At 38.3% G+C, this 21981-nt stretch overlaps 1 protein-coding gene across 4 annotated transcripts in view; it reads left to right on the forward strand.

Annotated features, from left to right (window-relative positions):
- Positions 1-21981, forward strand: part of me1 (malic enzyme 1, NADP(+)-dependent, cytosolic) — a 141607-nt gene that overhangs the window by 104409 nt on the left and 15217 nt on the right. For all 4 annotated transcript variants that reach the window (XM_057834236.1, XM_057834237.1, XM_057834240.1 and 1 more), the window contains 3 exons: positions 1363-1438; positions 2755-2916; positions 13702-13805. In XM_057834236.1, coding sequence (XP_057690219.1) covers positions 1363-1438; positions 2755-2916; positions 13702-13805 — 342 coding nt within the window. The remainder of the gene's footprint in view (positions 1-1362; positions 1439-2754; positions 2917-13701; positions 13806-21981) is intronic.

The raw sequence follows: 21981 nt of genomic DNA on the forward strand, positions 1-21981 counted from the left end.
TGAAATTTAACGATGCAGTGAATAACACTGTAAACGTGAATACCCAATGTAGGAACGCAGAATGTGACTCATGGCGAAAAGTGATAGCAGAATTTACAATCCAAAAACGGTTTTAAAACAAAGAAAACACTTAGCTCCTTTTGGGTATTATTATAGGTAAATCAAAAAATGTGTATAGAATAAAATGTAGCATGAGACCATCATTAAAATCGATATTTTGCGTCCCCGTCGTCTCCGGTATGCCACCACGATGAATGGAAAGCTAGTTCATGTGCAATCTCCTTGAACGCATGCGCTGTAATGAAAGATATGCTCATATGATGGGCATCCTGATATGTTAAAACACCTATCCACTTTCACCCCTGCATGTAATTCAGATGGAATAGGGGCCAATTAAGAAAAGCGGTATAAAAATAGAACTGATGGATACATTTGTTAAATTTGTATGAAATAAACATTGTAATTCACATAAAGTTAAATGTACAACTGTTCCAGTTACAGGTCAGAGAACTATTTTACTGGCAAATGTAGACTTGTATGATAACATGCTAAATATTCGAAAGCAAATTGACTAAAGTTAGAATAACATGCTGTGATCTGGTATTTTTTACCCCACTGATTTAATGATAGAGATCGTTACAGTACATAAAACAAATATATAGTGACAGTCTTTCCTCCCTGCCAAATCACTTTTATGGGACTGTTGCTTTATTTTCTTCTTACAACCCTTTGACAACTTTTCTAGCTTCTTGGATTGGATATTTTGTACTATTTACTTCATCTGGCACTGACCTTAAATGAATATTACAAATACTGACATTTTTACTACTGCTGACACATGGATGAGATGTCCCATACTATCAACAGATGGGTTTCCTGGGAAGAAAACACGCTATAGCTGGACCCCACACAGAGACATGATCTCTTTATCTTTGGATGGTCTCCCAGTAGAGGCCATTGGTGCCCACCAATAGGAAACGGAAGAGGGGTTGGTGAAGATGAATGAACATTTTGGCAGCCTTAGGGGTCCAAAGTAAACTCCTCACAGTGGCCCAGGGCTCCAGGCTGAACATTTAAGCCTATTGCACCAACATGTCTTCATCATTTAATATAGCGCCGCTTTGGAGGGAAAAAAAGCCTCAAAAGCAATAACAACTAACTTCTTAATAGGGATGTCTAAACTGTTTTTATTTCAAATCATAAACATCTTTGAAGTAACTAAGAACTATTTTGAAACTTTCTTTATAATGTTGATTTGCTTGTTTGAATAGCAGGGACTAAAAGGGATTTTGTTACGCTAGTAGTAGAATTACCAAATCATATCAACAAACATTTTGCTATATTTAACATTCTGTGTTGCAGGGGGCTGTTCATTACCATCCATGACCGTGGCCACATTGCAACACTACTGCAGAACTGGCCGGCGAAAAACGTTAAGGTAATATGCTAGTAAAACCAACCATTTGCAGGAGCATCAGTATTTTCTCATATTGGATTTCCATTGTACTGCATACCAAGGTTTTCGAGTTAGGTATTTAAGAAGAGAAACTGAAAATGTATTTGATGCTATAGCTTTCTTCATCTTCTTAGATTTTTTAAATTAATGTGGAAACACCTTCAGCAGTATATCGAAGAGATGGCTTATGAGATGTTCTTAAGGTAGTCATATTATAAAAGTTAATTCAAGGACAGATACATTTGCTCAGTGTCCTTTTTCTGCAAAAAATGAGCATTTACGTGGAGCAGTCAATTAAGGAGAAGCCATATTTACGCAGCTACCGTTCAACTCAAAATTTCAGCAATTTATCACTCGCCCATTGTTAAAAATAAACGTAATCGTATAATACATAGGCTGATGGCTAATATTGTCATCCAACTTTTATCTGTGTGCATCAACCTGTGCATAAAGCACCTATAGTGTGTCAGTCATAATCTTGTCTCAAGCAAAATGACGAAACCAGTAGCTATTCCTGGTATTTCCAATGTACCAATAACCTCCAGCACCTGTTCACAGCTGTCAACAGTAGGGTATTTGCTTCAGCACAGACATTCCACCACTCATTGTCCTCTACTTGCCAGAACCCACTCCTAAAATTTCAGTAGAAAGGTGCAAGAATTTTAGACCAGTTGATGGAGCGTTTTTTTTTTTTATATATGTTGTATATTGTTTTGTTTGTTTAATACGAAAAAATAAAACAGGCCCCAAACTTGAATAGAAAAGAATAAAAGAGACTGCAGCGAAAACTTTTTTTTATTTTTTATAATGTATAAAGTTCTGAAAAAAATACAGTTGGTATAGCTAGTCTCTTTTTATTCTGGAAAAAAAAAATAACAAGAAATGATGAAATGTTGTTGAATGAAAAGAAATGACGCCTATGCATTTTTTTCTCACCCAATACACAGCTTGGTATCAATTTCTCTTTCATTTGTAGGTATAAACCTATCCTGTCAAACCCTATGCTTTTGTCACAATAACCCAAATATGAAGGATTAAATTCCTCACACAGTTTATTTTTAACTTGATGAGCTTGTTAGGGCTTTGCCTCAGGTAAGTGGAACAGTGAAAGGTATGCTTTCGTTTCATCACCCATGACAGGATGGCTGCATTTTGAGCCATAGCAATGAAAGGCGCTATTCCCCTCTTCATACAGAAGAAACAGCAAGAATACAAGACTATTTATTTACTGCTTTTTTCTTTTTTCTTTTTTTTTTGTTAATTGTAAGTGCAAGTAACATTGTGCTGGTGGTTGACAGGCTGTGTGTGTGACTGATGGTGAGAGAATATTGGGCCTGGGAGACCTCGGCTGCAACGGCATGGGAATTCCAGTGGGCAAACTAGCCCTCTACACAGCCTGTGGAGGCGTTCCCCCTCAGCAATGCCTGCCTGTTATGCTGGATGTGGGCACAGACAATGAGGTGAGAGTGAGAGACTGATTATACGTGATTATACCTACTTACAGTACCTGGCGAAAGTATTCAGCCCCCTTGAACTTTTCAACCTTTGCCACATTTCAGCCTTCAAACATAAAGATATAAAAAAAAAAAATTAAAATGTTGTCACGAATCAACAACAATTGGGACACAATCGTGAAGTGGAATGAAATTTATGGGATATTTCATACATTTTTAACAAATAAAATGCTGAAAAGTAAGGTGTGCAATATTATTCGGCCCCTTTACTACTCACTCCAGTAGTGAGTGACTGATGATAATAAATACTAGTAGAATCCATCCGGGTGTATAATCAAGTCATGAATGCACCTGCTCTGTGAAAGTCTAGGGCTCTGTTGAAAGTGCAGAGAGCATCATGAAGACCAAGAAGCACACGAGGCAAGTCCGAGATACTGGGAAGATGGTTAAAATTGATGGGAAGATGAATGGAGCCAAGTACAGGACCACTCTGGAAGAGAAAACCTGAGACTGGGATGGAGATCTATCTTCCAACAGGACAATGACCCAAAACACAAAACCAAATCTACAATGGAATGGTTTACAAATTAACATACCAATGTATTAGAAAGGCCAAGTCGATGTCCAGACCTGAATCCAATCGAGAATCTATGGGCAGAGCTGAAGACTGCTGTTCACAAACACTCTTCATCCAACCTCACTGAGCACGAGCTGTTTTGCAAGGAAGAATGGGCAAGAATTTCAGTCTCTATGTGCAAAACTGATAGAGACTTACCCCAAGCGACTTGCAGCTGTAATAGCAACAAAAGATGGCACTACAAAGTACTAATGCAAGGTGGCTGAATAATATTGCACGCCCCACTTTTCAGGTATTTATTTGTCAAAAAAGGATCAATTATCCAATAAATTTCATTCCACTTCATGCTTGTGTCCCAATTGTTGTTGATTCTTGACAAAAATAAATACATTTTACATCTTTATACCATACTGGCCTGAATATAAGACGGCCCCTGATTATAAGACGACCCCATCTTTTTCAAGACTCAAGTTTGAAAAAAGACTTTTTGAACACCAAATTAATTTTTATACAGAAAATAATTACAGTACATCCGAAACAAATGATTATAACAATATATTTGAGTGAAAAAGCATGTTATTTTGCCTCATTCAAATCTTAATTATCTGAACAATTAAATATGCAAACTAAAGTGCAGTCACATTTGTAAATGAATGGCCTCTGGTTTTTGAAATGTAAATAAACCAATCTATTGTGATAAAACAACAAAATTGGAATAACTGCACTAACCATTAAAGTGAAGTCTAACTAACTGTAGCCTTTAAACAAATCTGAATAAGGAAAAACATTGCAATAAAATAATGCAAGCTGGTTAAACTTGAGAGTAGCTGACATCTGACCTTTTTTTTTTGTGCGCCCCCTGTCGGATTTCATGCCTGCCTCCTTCCCGAGCTTCATTGCCTCAAGCCCACTCGACTACCCCGATCAGGAAGTTCCACTCCTTTTGTGTTGGACACAAATAAAGCATTTTTGTTTATTGCTACACCGTGCCTGTGTCTGCATTGGGATCCTCTCCATTCTGCGAATCCTAACATTTATCCATTATCCATGTCAGACGTCTGAGTCTGCTCCTCAGCCATACAAGGCGACAGTCTCGTCAGACCCAACGCGGCCACCAGAGGGCAGTGTATCCTCCATCATTAAACAAAATAAGTTCTATTTTTAATTGTTTTAGTGTCCGAAAGACGTATTTATACCTCTTTTATGTTTGTTTTTCATAAGAGACATCTCTGGGTTCTGATTAAACTGAGCTCCAAAGCACAAAGCTGAAAATCCATTTTAAAGCAATAAAACTGGCCACTGGAGGGCAGTAGCGCATTTGGTAAGACCCGTAACCCGATTCAACGGCAACGAACGGCCGGGCAGCATGGCCGGGTGCCGGTGGAAGGATGCCGGGCGGTGGACGACCAAGCAGAACAACCAAGAGGACGCCCGGGTTGTCAGGCGCGGAACGACGAGCAGAACGACCGGGACCACCAGTGCAGCGGACGATGTCGTTGAGTCCGTGCTGCTCGCCGAGCAGACCCTGCAGACACTCAAAAAAATCCATCTTTATGAGACAGGCGGCGATGAGGGAAAAGTTTACCAGGCTGTCGCGGCGACAACGTCATCTCTCAGTTATGTGTAAATAATTTGTTACTTTGCAATCAAAAGCTCTATTTGTCTTGTTGTTTATGTTATTTTGTAAAAGGAAAACATTATTCAGGTGTTAGGGATGTAACTAAAGCAAAAAATCGCTGTGTTAAAGTCAAAGTTATGTTTGAAATGTATGCTTTCACAAAAAGCTCAATTCCTTTGTTTTTTCATCAGAAATTGGAAAATTGCTCAAACTAAACTATTTTCTAATGCTGATTTCTAAAGAATGGAAAAAGCTTAGGGCTGTCAAACGATTAAAATTTTTAATCGAGTTAATCACAGCTTAAAAATTAATTAATCATGATTAATCATAATTCAAACCATCTATAAAATATGCCATATTTTTCTGTAAATTATTGTTGGAATGGAAAGATAAGACACAAGACGGATACATACATTCAACATACTGTACATAAGTACTGTATTTGTTTATTATAACAATTAATCAACAAGATGGCATTAACATTATTAACATTCTGTTAAAGCGATCCATTGATAGAAAGACTTGAAGTTCTTAAAAGATAAATGTTAGTACAACTTATAGAAAATTTATATTAAAACCCCTCTTAATGTTTTCGTTTTAATAAAGTTTGTAAAATTTTCATCAAAAAATAAACTAGTAGCTCGCCATTGTTGATGTCAATAATAATTATGGTGCTGGAACCCATAAAATCAGACGCTCCCAAGCACGAGCAGAGGGCGGCAAAATACCAAAAAGTAAGTAACAAGTGAAAATGACACTTTGCTGTCATTTTAATCTGTTTGAGCGGGGCATGTGCGTAAATGCGTCAAATATTTTAACGTGATTAATTTAAAAAATTAATTAACGCGATAATTTTGACAGCCCTAAAAAAGATATGAACTTACTTTTTTTTTTTTTTTTTTTTTTTTTTTACTTTTTTTCCTGCTGAAAGAAGAGAATGTAATCTTTCTTTTGGTGGGTTCCATGTTTATATAGCAATAGAACAGAATTTTCTGTGGGCCTTGCAAAATCAGTCAAAATCTAGTCAAAGGAGCCAGGAGCCTGGCTCTGGTGAAAATGGCTGGGAGTGAATGAGTTAATTGAATTATGGCAAGCAGTTAGCCGAGCTTGTTTAACAGGTGGGAGTGGGCAGCAGGGTAATTCAGAGAATTACACAGAGACAAAGGCTACTTCAGGTTTAGGGGGGCACACACATACACTTGAGATCCGACGCATTATGCGTTACTTCTGCATAGGGGCTGCAGGCAGGGGCGAGGAGAGGGCGTGAATTGCAGCCATTAATTGTTCGTATTGCTTTTGCTTCAATTAATCTGCCGCCTTCGTGTCCACGCTGTGCGTTCACAGGAGGGCATGTGTTTGCGCGTTTGGAGGACAAAGGGCGCTCTCACAGTGATTCTGGCTGCGGCGTTCAGGAGGGCACACGCATTACTAACAATAAGGATCATACTTCATAACCTTGATAAGGGCCCTTGCTAGGTTATGAGGGCAAGGCATCAATGTGTGCACGCGTATGTTTAGCATTATATATGGCGGAAAACTTCAGGTGACTTTAAGTTCTGCTTTGAGACCCCCAATTTTGCCAAATTTCAAAATTGTCCTATATGCATATGTGATACATCATTGTAGAAAGCTTAAAATCTAAATTTTCTGGGGGGAAAACATTTTTGAAACGGAGGGCATTTAAAAAAAAAAAAAAATTAAATTAACAGCGAAACCCTAACTGTAGGTGACAGCATGAGAGAGCATAATTAAAGACACAATGATTTTAACAAGATATTATCAAATACTTGTTTCGATCCAAAAACTCCATGTAGCATGTATCACCGAGTGTCAAGACACACCTGTGAATGGCCACAGCTGGATTTTTGGGGGATTTTGTGGGTGAAACATAGTATTATAACAAGGGTCTCGATGCAGAAATTGCAGACAACAAGAGTGATCGAGATTTTCTTTTTCAAATATTTACCCTTTTTTCAATTTTTCTTTGTTTGGATCGATTATTTATCTAAAATGCGGGAAAATGCGGCAGTAACAAAAAAATACAATTAAGTGATAGGTATGAGGTAGATATCCGTTACTTATCTACAGACACTATTTTATTCATTGTGACGTAATTTGTTTGAAAGTTTAAAATATGCGAGTGAATAATTTTATGTCTTTTTTTTTTTTTAAACTAAATATTAGACATTAATTAATGATTCTAAACTAAACATGACACATCTTGAATGATAAATATAATTACTTAGCTTCTTTTTATGGCTTAGTTGAAAAAAAAGCGGTTGCACGGTGTCTGTAAACTGGGGTCAAATTAAAAATAGTTTGCGCCATGAAACTGCTATAGCAGCATATAGACATATTGTTCTATCAAACACAACAGTTCTTTTGGCTTAAAATACAGCAGTTTATTTTAAAGAGGGGTGCAAGAGGAGAAACTGCTTTTTCAGCCTTGTCTGTGTTTTCCGCCACATACTGAAAAAAACATTTTTTTAAATTTAGCTTTAATTTTTCAATTTTTTTAGTATTTTTGGGGTGAAAAAGTTTTAACATATCTACATTATAAAGACATCACACCAAACTCTTGCAATTTCTATAATAGATTAATATGGAAATAAAAACTACACTATTATTATATAACCCCACACCCTGATAAATATATGTAAATATAATACATAATAATATATCATTAAGGTTATGGTTAGGGTCGTTGAAAGCTTCTGATTACTTGTTGAAAGCGGGCAGGAGGCGCGTTGGCGAGTACTGCGGGCCACAGCTGGACCCTTCTCTGGGAGGATGCCTGTCTGTCATGGATAGCAACTGATTCTAATGTCATGCTCTTATTTCATTGGTAATTCATAGTTGCTCCCATATGTTTTATGGTTATGGATATAGATTTTTGGCATCTCTCATTCATCTGGGCGAGACTCATATAGGAAGGAATATGGTCTCGTCTATAAAATTGTAGCTTTGTATTTCCATTAAACCATTTACACGAAGTCAAAGGAAAAGGGGAAAACTTCTGGGGAAAACGATTATAACACAGCTCAAGAGAAATCATTCATACACCATGCTTGAATAGTAATACCGGTACTTTTTAACATTTTTACTGCAACCGCAACAGATTCATAATAATTTGGAGCAGAGTTTGCCATTGATTCAGTAAATTCGAAGTGGTCACATAAGCATGAGGGACATGTCATGAATCACCTTAAGAGGACATTATAGTCTCTCTTAAATTGCTTTTAGTGATTTGCTTGTACTTGTTAAACACATGATATTTGAAGTTGAGTGGTAACTAAAGGCTTAGGACTATTTAGTACTGACTTGTTGAGATGTAGTGATCATCTTGGTTAAAACAAAACCTAAGTACGCACTTTTGTCCTTCCCCCACCATCTACACTGTAAGTACAGAGCACTATCATACAACCATACTTTAAATTTTACATTGAAGCATTAAGACAAATTTAAACAGCTCCAATATGATATGTTTCCCTATTGTTTTATATCAGGAGAAGATAAACTGTTGAGTTGATTAGTGTATTTACTTGTATTAGCATGGGAAGGGCTGTGATCATGTTTTTCCAAAATAAACTGGATAGTATTATAAATGAAAGTCTAAATTGTTCCTTAAACTTTAGCTCATTTCAACGTCCTCCGAGAGAAGCCACTTAATCCTATTTACCCAAGCACGCATTGCTTCACAAATCAACCATAATCACCTAATCTCACACTTTACCAAAGAGGCAACACCCTATGGAGAATTACCATTACCGCTGATGATTGCCAGCTGGGAAAGCACCTCCGTCTAGTGCCAGTTCGTGCAAGTACCTGCCAGCCAGCAAACAGAGCACCCACCAACAGTGTAGTTTATGTTGTAAGCTTTAAACAGACTAAAAATAGTGAGCATACAAGTCTATATTTACACATCTCTTTGTGTACATGTGTCCATGTTATGTCGGCAAAGGCGTCAACATTAGTGGATTCTGTGCCTGACTCAGATGAACCTGGCCCAGAGGTTGCGCTAGACATTTTCGTTGTCTGTCATTTTGACTGACGGGGTCATAAAAATCCGGTCATAGTCTATTTTTACCGGTCACTTCAATTTTTAAAATGATAATGATGACATATTCAATAGTATTTAGTTTTCATTCATTTTTAATTAATATTGTAATGCTTGCTTGGCGGCGAAAAAGTAGACACGGGAGTCGTGGTATTTTTCTCCCTTTTTACTCCGCCCCCAAAGAAAAAGAGGCAACGATATAGACCCCAATCACCAACGTCACACAATGATCTTAATTGTGGTTGTCAGCTCAAAATCTTCTAAATATATATTAAATGCATCTTACCAGATATAAAATGACTACTACATAGTCTGTGGTGATCGTTTGGTGCCCAGATTTCTTGTCGAATTACAGCAGTCCATCTCGCTCTCATCCTCGGGTCTCTCAGAATACGGTAGAACTTCAAGTCTCTCCGTCTATCTTTTCTGTTACAGCAACCAACCGCCACACACGCCTTCACCATTTTGATTATTAATATTAACGAGCAGAAAAACACGCCGTAATAGGAGGCATGTACGTAGCGGTAATGTGTAAACATGAACAGCTGACACACAATATGGCGGCTCCAGTCAGGGGGGCGGAGTTGTGACATCATGTGATTGGGCGGCCATCTTGTCCATCAATTGGATGACGCGCTGGCACACCGGGTGCACCAATAAGAACCTCGCGTTGATGTGTCAATCACGGTGCCGCCGCCAGACCCCGGTGACGCTACAATATTCTGAAAGAAGAGCCAACGACGTCATGCATTAAGAGGGACAATAGCTAAATAATATGCTAACTCGCCACCCTGTGGTCTGGGTTGTGAATTACAACCTGTCAAAATGACGGACGGACGTCAGTTTTTTCCGTCACCGTTTTAAAAAACCGGTCAACGACGGAAAATATCCGGTTAACGCGACCCCTGACCTGGCCTGTCATTTATTTTGCCAAGACAGACTTCAGATACTTCAATTCTTCCATTTAAACTCTAATCCCCCCAAATCCAAATGCAGTTCAAGATATACAAAAAACTGTGCAAGTGTCTTTCATTTAATGTTTATTTCCCTGTCTCCTTTTTTTAGCAGGTAATATGCATGCTCTATCGAGTTTAAGTCTCGAGATTTGCTGGGCCCGTGTGAAATGTTCCACATCATTATAGTTTTGAAAATTAGGTTTTGAATTTTGCTACATGTTGTGGGATCTCCCAAATGCAGAATATTCAGATTTTGCCACTTCATCATGTTTCTCATCAATAAAGATCTATGTGCATGCTCCATAAGAACCACTGCAAGTACTCTATAAGCCATGACTTGAGGTAACTGAATTCACCAAAACAAGTCATTGTATTGTTAGTCTTGCTCTTTGAAGACAAATAATACTCAAGGTAATCGATGCTAATACATCCATTCCCAGGTGGCATGGGCAGGGTAGACATTGAACTGATCACCAGTCATTATTGCAGAGCAAATATAAACACTGGATATATACAGCATATATGTATTTGTTGTTGTGAGATATTAAAATTGATCCAAATTTTTCTCTATCACGTCAGGTATTTTAACACAGTTTATTTAAAATATATGTATAAAACAATGTACTTATGTACATAAGTGCTTGTATTTTTTTTTAAGTATTGGCATACACTGAAATATGAAACAAACATGCATGACCAACACAACTTTTTGACTGCTGTAGAGCAGGTAGTACTTCCACACGCAAGAAAGAGCAATGTACACACGAAGAAGAACATATTTGCGCACACGAAGACCAGCACACGGGCACACGAGTGTCACTACCCAACCGTGACTGGCTTCCTGAGCGCAACGGATTGCTACTGCGCATGCGCGAACCGACGCCATTTTCTCTCAAGGAATGACAGGAGATATAAATATGTATGTGATAGAGATTTTTCTCTCTTTGTTTTGGGGTGATAATGATCTCCATTGGGTTTAATTGGGATGAGAGGAAATAAAGACTGTGTATACTACACTGTTTAACTTCTTGAAAGACAATAAGTTCAAGTCTAGATTAGATCGTAAGGGTGAAGGCATGGGCACTGCATTTTGCTTGCAATCCGCCATTAATCAAAAGAAAAAGTTTTTTTTTTAATGTACTGCTATGTCCCGAAGGTGATTTATATGTTAAACATATTATTCTTCAACCCACATGCCAGACCATTTGAAGAATAATTTATATGTCCGAATTTCCTGCTTTTATAAGCATAAAGCCAACGGGGGGAGTGACGTCGCGCAGTCACGTGAACAGCCGGTTGCAATCAGTTATCCCAATGTATACCGTCACCTAATGTTCAAACTGTACCCTTACGATCTTTACATCAACTTAATGACATTCAAGACTTTAAAAAGTGCTTTCCTTACATAACTGTCTTCCTCTCGACTCATCCCAATTAAACCCTTTGCCGACCATTCACACTGTTAAAATTTAAGCCAAAAACTTTATTTAAACATTACAGACTTTAAAAGTAAACAAATGCTTCAGTCCTATATTTGCATATGTGAATTTAGTTTGAGTTTTTGTACATTAAAATACTTTCAACATTTGAAGGCATTGTCTTTATTTCATCACATGGCATAATCATTGAATGGTTTAAGAAAAAAATATATAACCCCCCAATAAAAAGAAAAAAAAATTTTTTTAATCGTTTAATCTAACACCTACACATCTATATCTGCCGTCAACGCGCAAGAGAAAATGGCATTGGTTTGCGCATACACAGTAGCACTCCGTCGCGATTGGGTAATGACAACGAGAAAGAGCGCAATTTCTCCCACGAAGAAGTCGTGAGAGAAAGAGGGGAAAGATTATTGTTTAGCCGATCTAGCTATGATTTAGCTCCAACGTCTTGTCGAGGACTGTACAGTGACACATAATACATGTTTTGGAATCTTTTGGATTTAGTGTTTTTGAGTTTAGGAAGTTATTAGAAGTACTTAGAGGGTTAATTTCGACTTTCAGGATACATCGCTAGCATTGGAACGGGACTTGTTCGTAACCTGGGGACTACCTGTATTATTTTTTATTTACTAAGGCTATGAATAGGAAGAGGATTTTGTGCATGTAGTAACAAAACAGTAAGTAGTTAACCCATGGAGAAAAAAACCTGATGCAATAGAGAAAAACAGATCAGTTTTGCATTCTGCACCCAAAAAATTTGTGAATTACAGCTAAAACAACCAATATAGTTTTTTGAAGTTGTTGCCCAATGTAAATGAACATCCATTCACACTTCCATGATTTTCAAATAACCCAGCACGTCATATTTTCATAATGTGGGAGGACGAAAAGCCACACAAGCAGAAGGAGTATAAGCAAACGCAGGATTACTTGAGCCAAGATCGAACCTAGAACCTCAACACTTGACCGTGAAGCTTATAAACATTCAATCTGAAAAATATTCTGTGTTATTAAAAATGTCAAATTATATATTATGTGTTCATTTTGTTGCTGCCTATACCCACTAGGATTACATCAGACCAGAATGGGTAAGAAAAATGTCCTGGCAAAGCTATGCTTTCAAGCATACTCACGTTTATTTGCTACTCATGCAACTTTTTCAGTACTCCTTAAAAAATTAGACTTCAGTCTGCATCACTGTGGTTGAAGTTTCCATTTTTATGTTTTTCTTAAGCGATGACAGCCCAAAAGAGCTGTAGTGGGGCTGAATGGACCACTTATGCGCCCTGAGTTTTTCGGTTCCAAGCTAGAAGTTGATCAAGACAGAGAGTTAGAGGGTCAGAGGGTTGAGAAAGGGAGAAGAATTCACTCATCTTGTTTCAGTTGATTAAGGTTTTCAGATGGTTGGATTTATTGACATTACAGTTCTTTCATTGTCACAAAGGAGCACAACAACAATTGATGTACTATTACCAAAATCAGAAAACCTTAGAGCGATAGAGTTGCACTGTTGCATATGAATACATTTGTTGCAAACTCTGCAAGTTCTCCTCATGACTTTTCTTATTGCATGCGATTGCATCACTTTTGAAATGACCACCAAAGTGGAGCTGGTATTACTCCACTTCAGGACATCAAATGATCACGTTTTGCGTGTTTAGATTACAATTTACCTTGGCCAACTACTGCCTGTTACTGTCCAATAAATGCTTGCCAGGAAATGACTGTCAACTTCCTATAAATAATGCTCTGGGCTGGTTCTTGACCTCGCAAAGGAAAGGTGGCGACTTCTTTCTCCATGCTTTGCTTATTTTAGAGCCACTGTGTAATTATATATTCAAACTGCATGGGAAGTAATGGATGCATGCTCAAATGAGGCATCAAAGCATCTGCCAAGCTTTCGGGATTAAAAGTTCAAAACTCCAAAAACACTTGTGGATACTTAGTTCAACCAGAAATGTATTGCTTTGAAAGAAATTGGGCTCGATGCCTTGTGAAATTTTCAAGAACATAAAACATGTATAGAAAGCATTAAATTGCGAAGGAAATTGTGAACGCGTGTCTTGTTCTTGTCGTACTAAACAGTAGTACAAAAACTTACCACAAACACACAAAGAACAAAATGGGTGTGTGTTTTTCAGGCACTGTTGCAGGATCCACTATACATTGGGCTCCGGCATAAGAGGGTGCGAGGCCAGGCATATGATGACCTGCTGGATGAATTTATGAAGGCTGTGTCAGACAGGTATGTTCATTTTGGCTGCCCAGTCATCATTTGCCCACTTCCTCTTAACAGTCTGCTGCTTTTTCAGACAAGCAGCTCCCTTAAATCATATGGAGCCTTCAATGCATATGAAGTCTGTAAAGCAGACACATTTTGTTAAATTCATCTGTCTGGACAGCAATTCACCAGTAAATGATTTAGCATTTATGAGTGGAATTTGGGGTTCCATGCTATTCAAAACCATGCATAATAACCAGCTCTTTTCTCAATGACCAGGCCTTACTGAAAAGTGATCACAGAGCCACAAAAACCACATAAGCTATAGATTTCATTTACGGCCATAAAAATTGGTAATAGAACATAGTTCATGTCCTTGATGACAGTTTGGTGTGCATTTCATTTATTTGGTTGTCGAGGCATATTTATATGGATATCACAGTACTGTAGAAGCATCAGAAGCACTCATGTGCTTTGGCAAAGATAGGAAAGAACAGGAATAGAATCGGCTAAAAGAGGCCACAACTCTAAATAACTAGGTAGCTTCTTAACTGCAGGCAACAGCAGTGATTCTCCCTGAAAAGTAGCCAGATTGGTGGAAAGTGAATAATTACAGGCTCAGAGACTGAGTGATTATAGCTCTATGGGTTTATAAGTAATATACATGTTTATTTTTCTGACACACACACAAAAAGTATGAACTTCATGACCGGTATTCCATTTTGCCATTGCAGCAATATATGGATTTTGAAACCAACGTTTTAAAGATAACCTTCACTTTTAATACAATAATCTGGGAACTGTTCCACTGAATCGGACAATCTGATTGCGCAAAGAAAGTCAACAGACATTTACGCAGTGTTGTTCATCTTAACTTTAAAAAAGTAATTAGTTACAGTTACAAATGACTTCTCCCAAAAAGTAATTGAGTTAATAATACCGCATTGGAAGAGTAGTTACTCAGCAACTGATATTACTTTCCATGTTCTACAAATCATTACATTATACATTCTTTAACATCTTCCACATCAATGATGTTTATATGAACTGATTGAATTGAAATGATTTGAAAAAAAAAAAAAAAAAAAAAAAAAATATATATATATATATATATATATATATATATATATATATATATATATACATCACTTTTTTTATTATATATCTATGTATTATATTTTTTTAATATATTATTCAAATATTATAAATTTTTGTAGGAGTGTAACGGTATACAAACTTTAACTTTTAAGTGCTGTGAGAAAAAAAGCTTTTTTGTTTTTCCTGTTGTACAGAACCCGTATCTAACAGTGACCCTCGTACCCAGGTACGAACTGCACCGTGACCAGTGTTGTTAATAAGGGGGTTAGAGTATAACGGCATTACTAACTAATTATTTCATTATTTTTTTCAAGACGGAGCAATCAAATTAATTGCTTTTCTCATCTTGGCAACGCCGTTACCGTTACTGAGGATGTAAAAGCGTGTGTTACTATACGTTACTACGTTGGTTGAATAACGCGAGAAAAGTCTGAGAGACATGGACTCATGGAGATGAGAGAGCAGAGCGGGAGTGGGGAGGAGGGAAAGGAGTTGTGACGCCGTTGCAAACGTGATCCTTGGTGGCTCCAATAATACCTGACTGATAGCCTACAAACTACGCCCACGTGATGCTACGGTAGATGTCACATGTGTATAGAACTAGATGCGAAATGACAGACACGGGGGCGTTAGCACATATATAGAGATCTAGATGCGAAATGATAGACTTGCGGGCGTTAGTAAACAGCTGCCATCTTAAAGCAGCAGACTTCTCAGGAAGGCTCTGTTGTAGAGAACCTTCGTAGCGAACCTAAGTAACTTTTTATCTAAAATACTCCTAAATCGGCAGAGTATTGACTAGAATCTATCTTTAAGTGAAACAGTTTTAAAACTTTCACATGTCGAAAGTAGATAGACTAATGCAATAACGGGAGCAATTTTAACAACATTAATGGTTGATTCACAACATTAAATGACTTAAATATAGCAAAGGTTACTATGTTTTGGGGTTGTTTTTTTGGGGAAAGTAAAAAAAAAACAAACATGAAAGGTAACACCAGTTACTTTGCCAAGTAACTAATTGCTCTTACATTCAGGTAACTGAGTTACCAACTCAATTACTTTTTTAATTTGTAACTGTAATTAATTACTTTTTAAAAGTAAGATTAACAACACTGACCGTGACTTGAGTTTCGCCACACCCTTAATATACAGGGATTGAACATAATTGCTAAAGAATGGCATGAGGAACATTCTAATGAAGTTGAGCTTCTCATATGGCCGGCCCAAACCCCAGACCTCAACATTATTGAGCATTTACTGTACGGTCAGTTTTAGAGATTCAGTTAAGACGTCAATTTCCACCGCCACTGTCTCTAAAAGACTACAGTAAGAGGGCATTCTAACTGAAGAATGGCTTAAAAATGCTTTGGAAACAATTTACAAGTTGTATGAATCAATACCTCAGAGAACTGAGGCTGTAAATGCCGCAAAAGGCGGACCTACACCATATTGAATTAGTTTTTGTTTATTTTTTAAGGTGTTTCCGTTATTTTATCCAACCCCTGTATATAGATATACTTTATTTTTCAATATGCAGGTGAGGCTCTGAATCTCCTACCTCTCCTGTCTTTGGTCTAGTTGTTTGGATTAAAAAACATCACACAAGGTTCATGGGTACATCATTGAAAAAAAGTTTAGGGCAAGTGACTATTTTTGGTCAAAAAAATATATACAGTACATATTATAATATTGAACTTGTACAAGGACAACGCCAGCTCGGTCATGAAAACGCACTCTCAGCAGGAAAACAGTAGGCTACATTATTTTCAATTGATTGTACCCACCTGAATGCCACAAACTGTGTGTAAAGGAAAAAAAAAAAAAAGTTCCCCGAGAGCTTAAGATGACGCTCGTGACGCTAAATGCGAATGCTAATGAGAACGCAAATGAACCACTTAGCCAGGCATCATCACGTTTGTAACGGCGTCACCCCCCCTTCCCTCCCGCTCTGCTCTCTCCTAGGAAGCTGTGACAAAATCAGACAACTCGCACTTCATTCAACCAAGTTGTAGTAACGCGCCCCTTTACATCCTCACTAACAATAATGCCGTTGCTAAGATGAGAAAAGTAATTAATTAGATTATTCACTACTGAAAAAAATAACGACGTTAGAAATGCCAATAAACTCTAGCTCCGTTATTAATAACACTGCATCTAAGTAGCAGTCAGACACTCACACACATACCCATCCCAAAGCAGCTACGAGACGGAGTCCTTGAAAAAAAATCTACAAATCCCCCTTTTTCTCCCAGAGGCCAGTATCTCCAAGCACCATTCATTCATCAAAACCCTTCGCCTTTGTCACAAAAGCATTCTTTCCTACTTTCTCTGTTGCACCTTTCCACCAGCAATTGGTCTTTCTATGTACAAGTATATTGTCCCCCCACTCCTTGCAGTAGGAAATAGTAGTTGACTTTCAAAGAGTCATTCAAGCTAAACAGCTAATTAGGGGTATAACGATACATCAGTTGGTTACGTCCTGATCCATCCAATTGATCTAAATGCAAAATATTTTCCAGATATTCCGTTCAGTTAAAAAGACTTTTTTATTTAAATGTCTGAAATAAATGTCAGCAACAAAATTGTCAAAAATGTCAAAATTGCTTTTTAATTTTCATTGATTTGATTGATTGATTTGATTGATTTCATTGATTTTTTTCCCCGATGATATTGATTGAATTGAGTCATGGTAGACTTATCGGCAAATATGTTGTTGTCTAAAGAACGGAGCTCATATCACGTTATCATTATGAAATTGGTGATTGACACGGTGAAGTGCAGCTATGTAAAATCTGCTCCAACAAATTAGTTACGGTGAAATGAAAAATAAATCATTAGGTGATAATTCTAGTAATAATTTATGGGCTGCGATTGGCTGGTAACCAGTTCATGGTGTGCCCTCCCTCCTGACCATAGTTAAGCTTGGAAAAATTCATGAAAGTGAAACTTATTACACGCCTCTGTGACTTGGGGTACCACGCAGTTCAGTTTTCATGGTTGCTGGCTGTTCAGAGACTTAACGCGCAAGACGAGCTCTGTAAAAACGCTCATCTCCGTGCAATCCGCGATGGGAGGACCACTAATGTGCACCGGATTGAAGCATATTATTGCGACGTACTGTACATTTAAAGGTCCAACAAAAATGTTTGAATGCATTATCAGTTTATCACAGCTTGTTCATGTCAAGCGAGCCGGCCGGTTCCACATTTTAAATTACTGGTTGGGGGAGAGCCAGATGCATTCACCAAAAGAGCCAGATAGGTTCCTGACACCTGTTCTATATTCTAGAGGATAAACTGTGAACAATGGAATATTGAAAAGGAAAGAGGAACAGGAATGCCGCGTCTTGATCGTCCACCTCCGTTGTTAAGGTTCCTTGGAAGCACTCGAGGTATTGGGTCTACATTTAATTTTTCTTTTCTTAATAAATGTATTTGTCAGGGTTTGCAGGCATGCAGGTGGTATGGACCCAAACGCAGGAAAAAGGAGGCGAGGCAGATGAATGGTGCAAAAAAGGGTTTAATTAAAGCCAGTGAAAAACAAAGTACAAAACAAAGGCTGTGGTAATCCAAAGAAGGCACTGAGGCAAACAAAACTGTCACTAACAAAAGACTACGTTTCAAAAAACTTACTTGGAACATGAGGGCTTGGATAGACACGAATACTGCTGACCAGAACTTGACATGGACATTGACAATGACACAACAAGGAGTGAAAAGAAACTGGGACCTTATATACACACGCAGACAAGGAGTAACGAGACAACGAGGAACAGATGGGTGACACAGGAGGACGCAGATTGGAGGATACACTAGGAGCAGGTACAACAGGTGAAATCAATAGGCAATCACAGGGACACACTGGGAGGGAACCAACACGAAACCTAACAGTATTTAACTTAAACTGCAGCGTGACTGCAGAAATGATGCAGTACAGCAGTCGTCCCAAAGCTTTTTTGCACCACGGTCCGGTAGTATGCGAGCCTTTCATTCATGGATCGGCAATGTGGTGCAGAGAAATACAGTAAACATAAAATAACACGACAGGGCTAAAAACGAACAAACGTTAAAAGTGAACTTGACGGCAAATATCCTTGGTCGCAGCCATAATAATTTCTTCTCCAATCGTGAAAGTTTTCTTGGCTTTAGCATTACGGTTAGCCACGAGGTCTGATGCTCTCATTGCATTTGCCTTTGTTGACGTGGTGGCCCTCACTAATTGTGTCTGTGTTCGTGCTCGCACTTTTTTGTTTCGAAAATTCCAGGCTTATCCATTATTCCAGAGTACTTAGTCTCTATGCGCCGAAGCAACTTTGCAGGCTTCATTGCCTCGTTTGCTAACTTTTGGCCTCGTATTGTGCAGAGTGGAGTTGGCGTAGGATCTTCTTCTGACTCAACAAGTGGCCTTTTCCCCGTAAAAAGCTGTCCAAAAACATCTGTTTTTCAGTCATCTTCGCTAGTGTGTGGGCTTATTATTTCCGGGAACAAATCTGATACATCTACGTCATACGTCATTATCGAGGACAAGCGCACAAAGATGTAAAAAATATATATGCTAGCTCCAATTGATTTTTATGACGACAGGGTATCTAGTTTTATTATTATATCTATTGACTAATCCGAGCAAAACAATCGGAAGTATCCCGTCCGCCATTACTGAGGTGTGCCGCCCGCGGCACACAGGCAGCTAACGTTACTCTTTACATCGGCTGACGCTGGGCTGCTACTGAGGTGTGAAAACAACCCAGTAATGGCACCCACGACAAGAAGGCGAAGTCCACATGTCGCTACTCAGACTAGTCAATAGAGTAGACCAGGAGTGTCCAAACCGGTCCTCCAGGGCCCACTCTGGGACCTGTTTTTTTGTTCCAACTGATCGAGCACAAACAGTTTAACCAATGAAGTTTCTGCTAAAACAAGCAGCACCTAACTGCAAAAAACAGATTACACTTGTAATACACCAGATTGGTGAAATGTGTTGTTTTTTGTTTTGTTAGAATGAAATCCAGCACCCACTCAGCCCTATGTTGAATAGTTTGGACACCCCATAAGGAGACAGTCAGATTGGTGTGTCAAGAAGTACAGCCCAGAATGCGGTCGTTAATAAATTATTTATTATTTATGTGCGGCCCGGTAGTATATGCGCCACGTACCAGTCCCCGGCCTGGTGGTTGGGGACCACTGCAGTACAGTATGTCCTTATCTATTATATTTGATTTTGGTTTTTTTTTTAATGGCTCAGGTAAGGTCACAATTAAACAAGTTGTTGCCTTATACTGTAACGAATAGTATGAGGGCTTTCCCACCTGGCTGACTGACAAACTCATGACAAAGAACTGTACAAACAAATAAAACTTGTGTTGGAGTTGTGAAATCTCTTTTTCATAGCAGCCACAAACTCAGACTGGATAAAGACAAATTACAGTGTAAGTGAACACTTGGTCTCTAGTCAGCAATCTTGACCATTGAGAGAAACAATGGTTTTGTAATGTGTGGGATTTACAGATCTTTTCTTTGTTACTATGGAAGGAAACATTTAAAATTGGATAACGTATGGATTGCAAAAGACAAAAACATTTTTCACTTGGGGTTATGTATAAAAACAGCAACATACCAAAACATATAATGGAGGGATGCACAGTGCATACAGTTGGTGTGTCCTTATCAGGCCTACAGTCATTCGTAGTGAGCCGCTTGCATCGTAGTTGAGTTAATTCAATTTAAATCCATTAATTTCCCTCAAATTTTGCAATACAAGAACGAGTGTTGACAGCTTTATGTGGATTTGCACTGTTTTATTTCTTAGCCAACCATTGGTAAATCATAGGTATACACTGTAAGAAGATTTTGATTGATGGAAGTTGTATGTTTCACAGAAAGTCATTAAAACAACTTTTCATGTATAGGGGATTAAAATGGACAACACAGATGTCTTGCATGCTCACTAGTGCACACACACAACTACTCTATAAACACACAAACACTCCCTCTATCTTCTTTGGCATGCGCTAACACCAAGAAGATTCTAAACTGGGAAGATATTCGTCTTTCTGTTCAATCCCACAACCTCATGAGTAGTTTATGGTTAGAGGACGTCTGTCCAGATTTTTCTGTCTATCATACTGATATTTTTGTTGAAGTGCCTAAGATTTCCTACCCTCTCATTTAGTTCTAAAAAAGATTACCCTTACGTTGGAGAAATCTACAGCATGATCTGTTGTTTAAACTCAATCAGAAGAAAAGTTGCCCCAACTGCAACAGCTGAGCTTTGGTTTTTTAGCCTTGGATGTGTGTGTGTGTGGGGGGTGAACTTTGATGACCTTGCCAATAGGAAGCCGCACCAGCAAAGGGTCAGCGCCCTCTGGTTGCTTTTCTTCATTTCCTATAAGCCCCAATGCATAAAAGGTTTATAGCACCCTTTTTTGTCCCATTATTCTCTTGTCTTCTTGCAGTCTACGTGCAGTGCTTTTAGTAGAGCTGTTCCCAGCTTGATAAAAAACACATTTTCTCTAAAACACGACTGCTGTGTTGGCAGCCAAGCGCTCAGTCCCGGAATTAGGCAGCAAATTCTTCTAGTGCTGCAGAAGGAGGAACAACAAATGCACTCACTTAGACATTTCCCTTTTCATGGAGAACTGAAACAGCATAATATGACAAACTGGGAGGGATAGTCCTCTTTTGTAGTGATGAATACAAAAAGAAAAAGATTTTACCACCCTTGTGAGAACTGCAGGTGTGTAGTGGATTTTGGTGGCAGCTGGCTCTGTTTGCATGACCTGTCCCAATTTCCTCTCTTTCTCACACTCACTGAAACATGAGCTCTGGTGTTTTATACTGTCCTCTTGTCCCCTCCACTCTGTTTGACTAATTTTCAGGAGAGTAAAAACGGTTTGTGTTTTGTTTGTTCTCCACACATTTATTTTCAAAGATAGTCTTCTTTTTCAAACATCAGCAGGCGATGTTCATGATTAATCCAGTTAAATCCAAACTCATGTTTGTTAAGGGCATCAGCACACGCGTAACCACAATTTGACAATAAGTTATGGTCGTATGAGAACTTTCGGGAATTGACTGGATCTGCATAAATTGTCATAAGATGT

The sequence above is a fragment of the Corythoichthys intestinalis genome, chromosome 4 (assembly GCF_030265065.1).
Source record: "Corythoichthys intestinalis isolate RoL2023-P3 chromosome 4, ASM3026506v1, whole genome shotgun sequence".
NCBI classification, from domain to species: Eukaryota; Metazoa; Chordata; class Actinopteri; order Syngnathiformes; family Syngnathidae; genus Corythoichthys; species Corythoichthys intestinalis.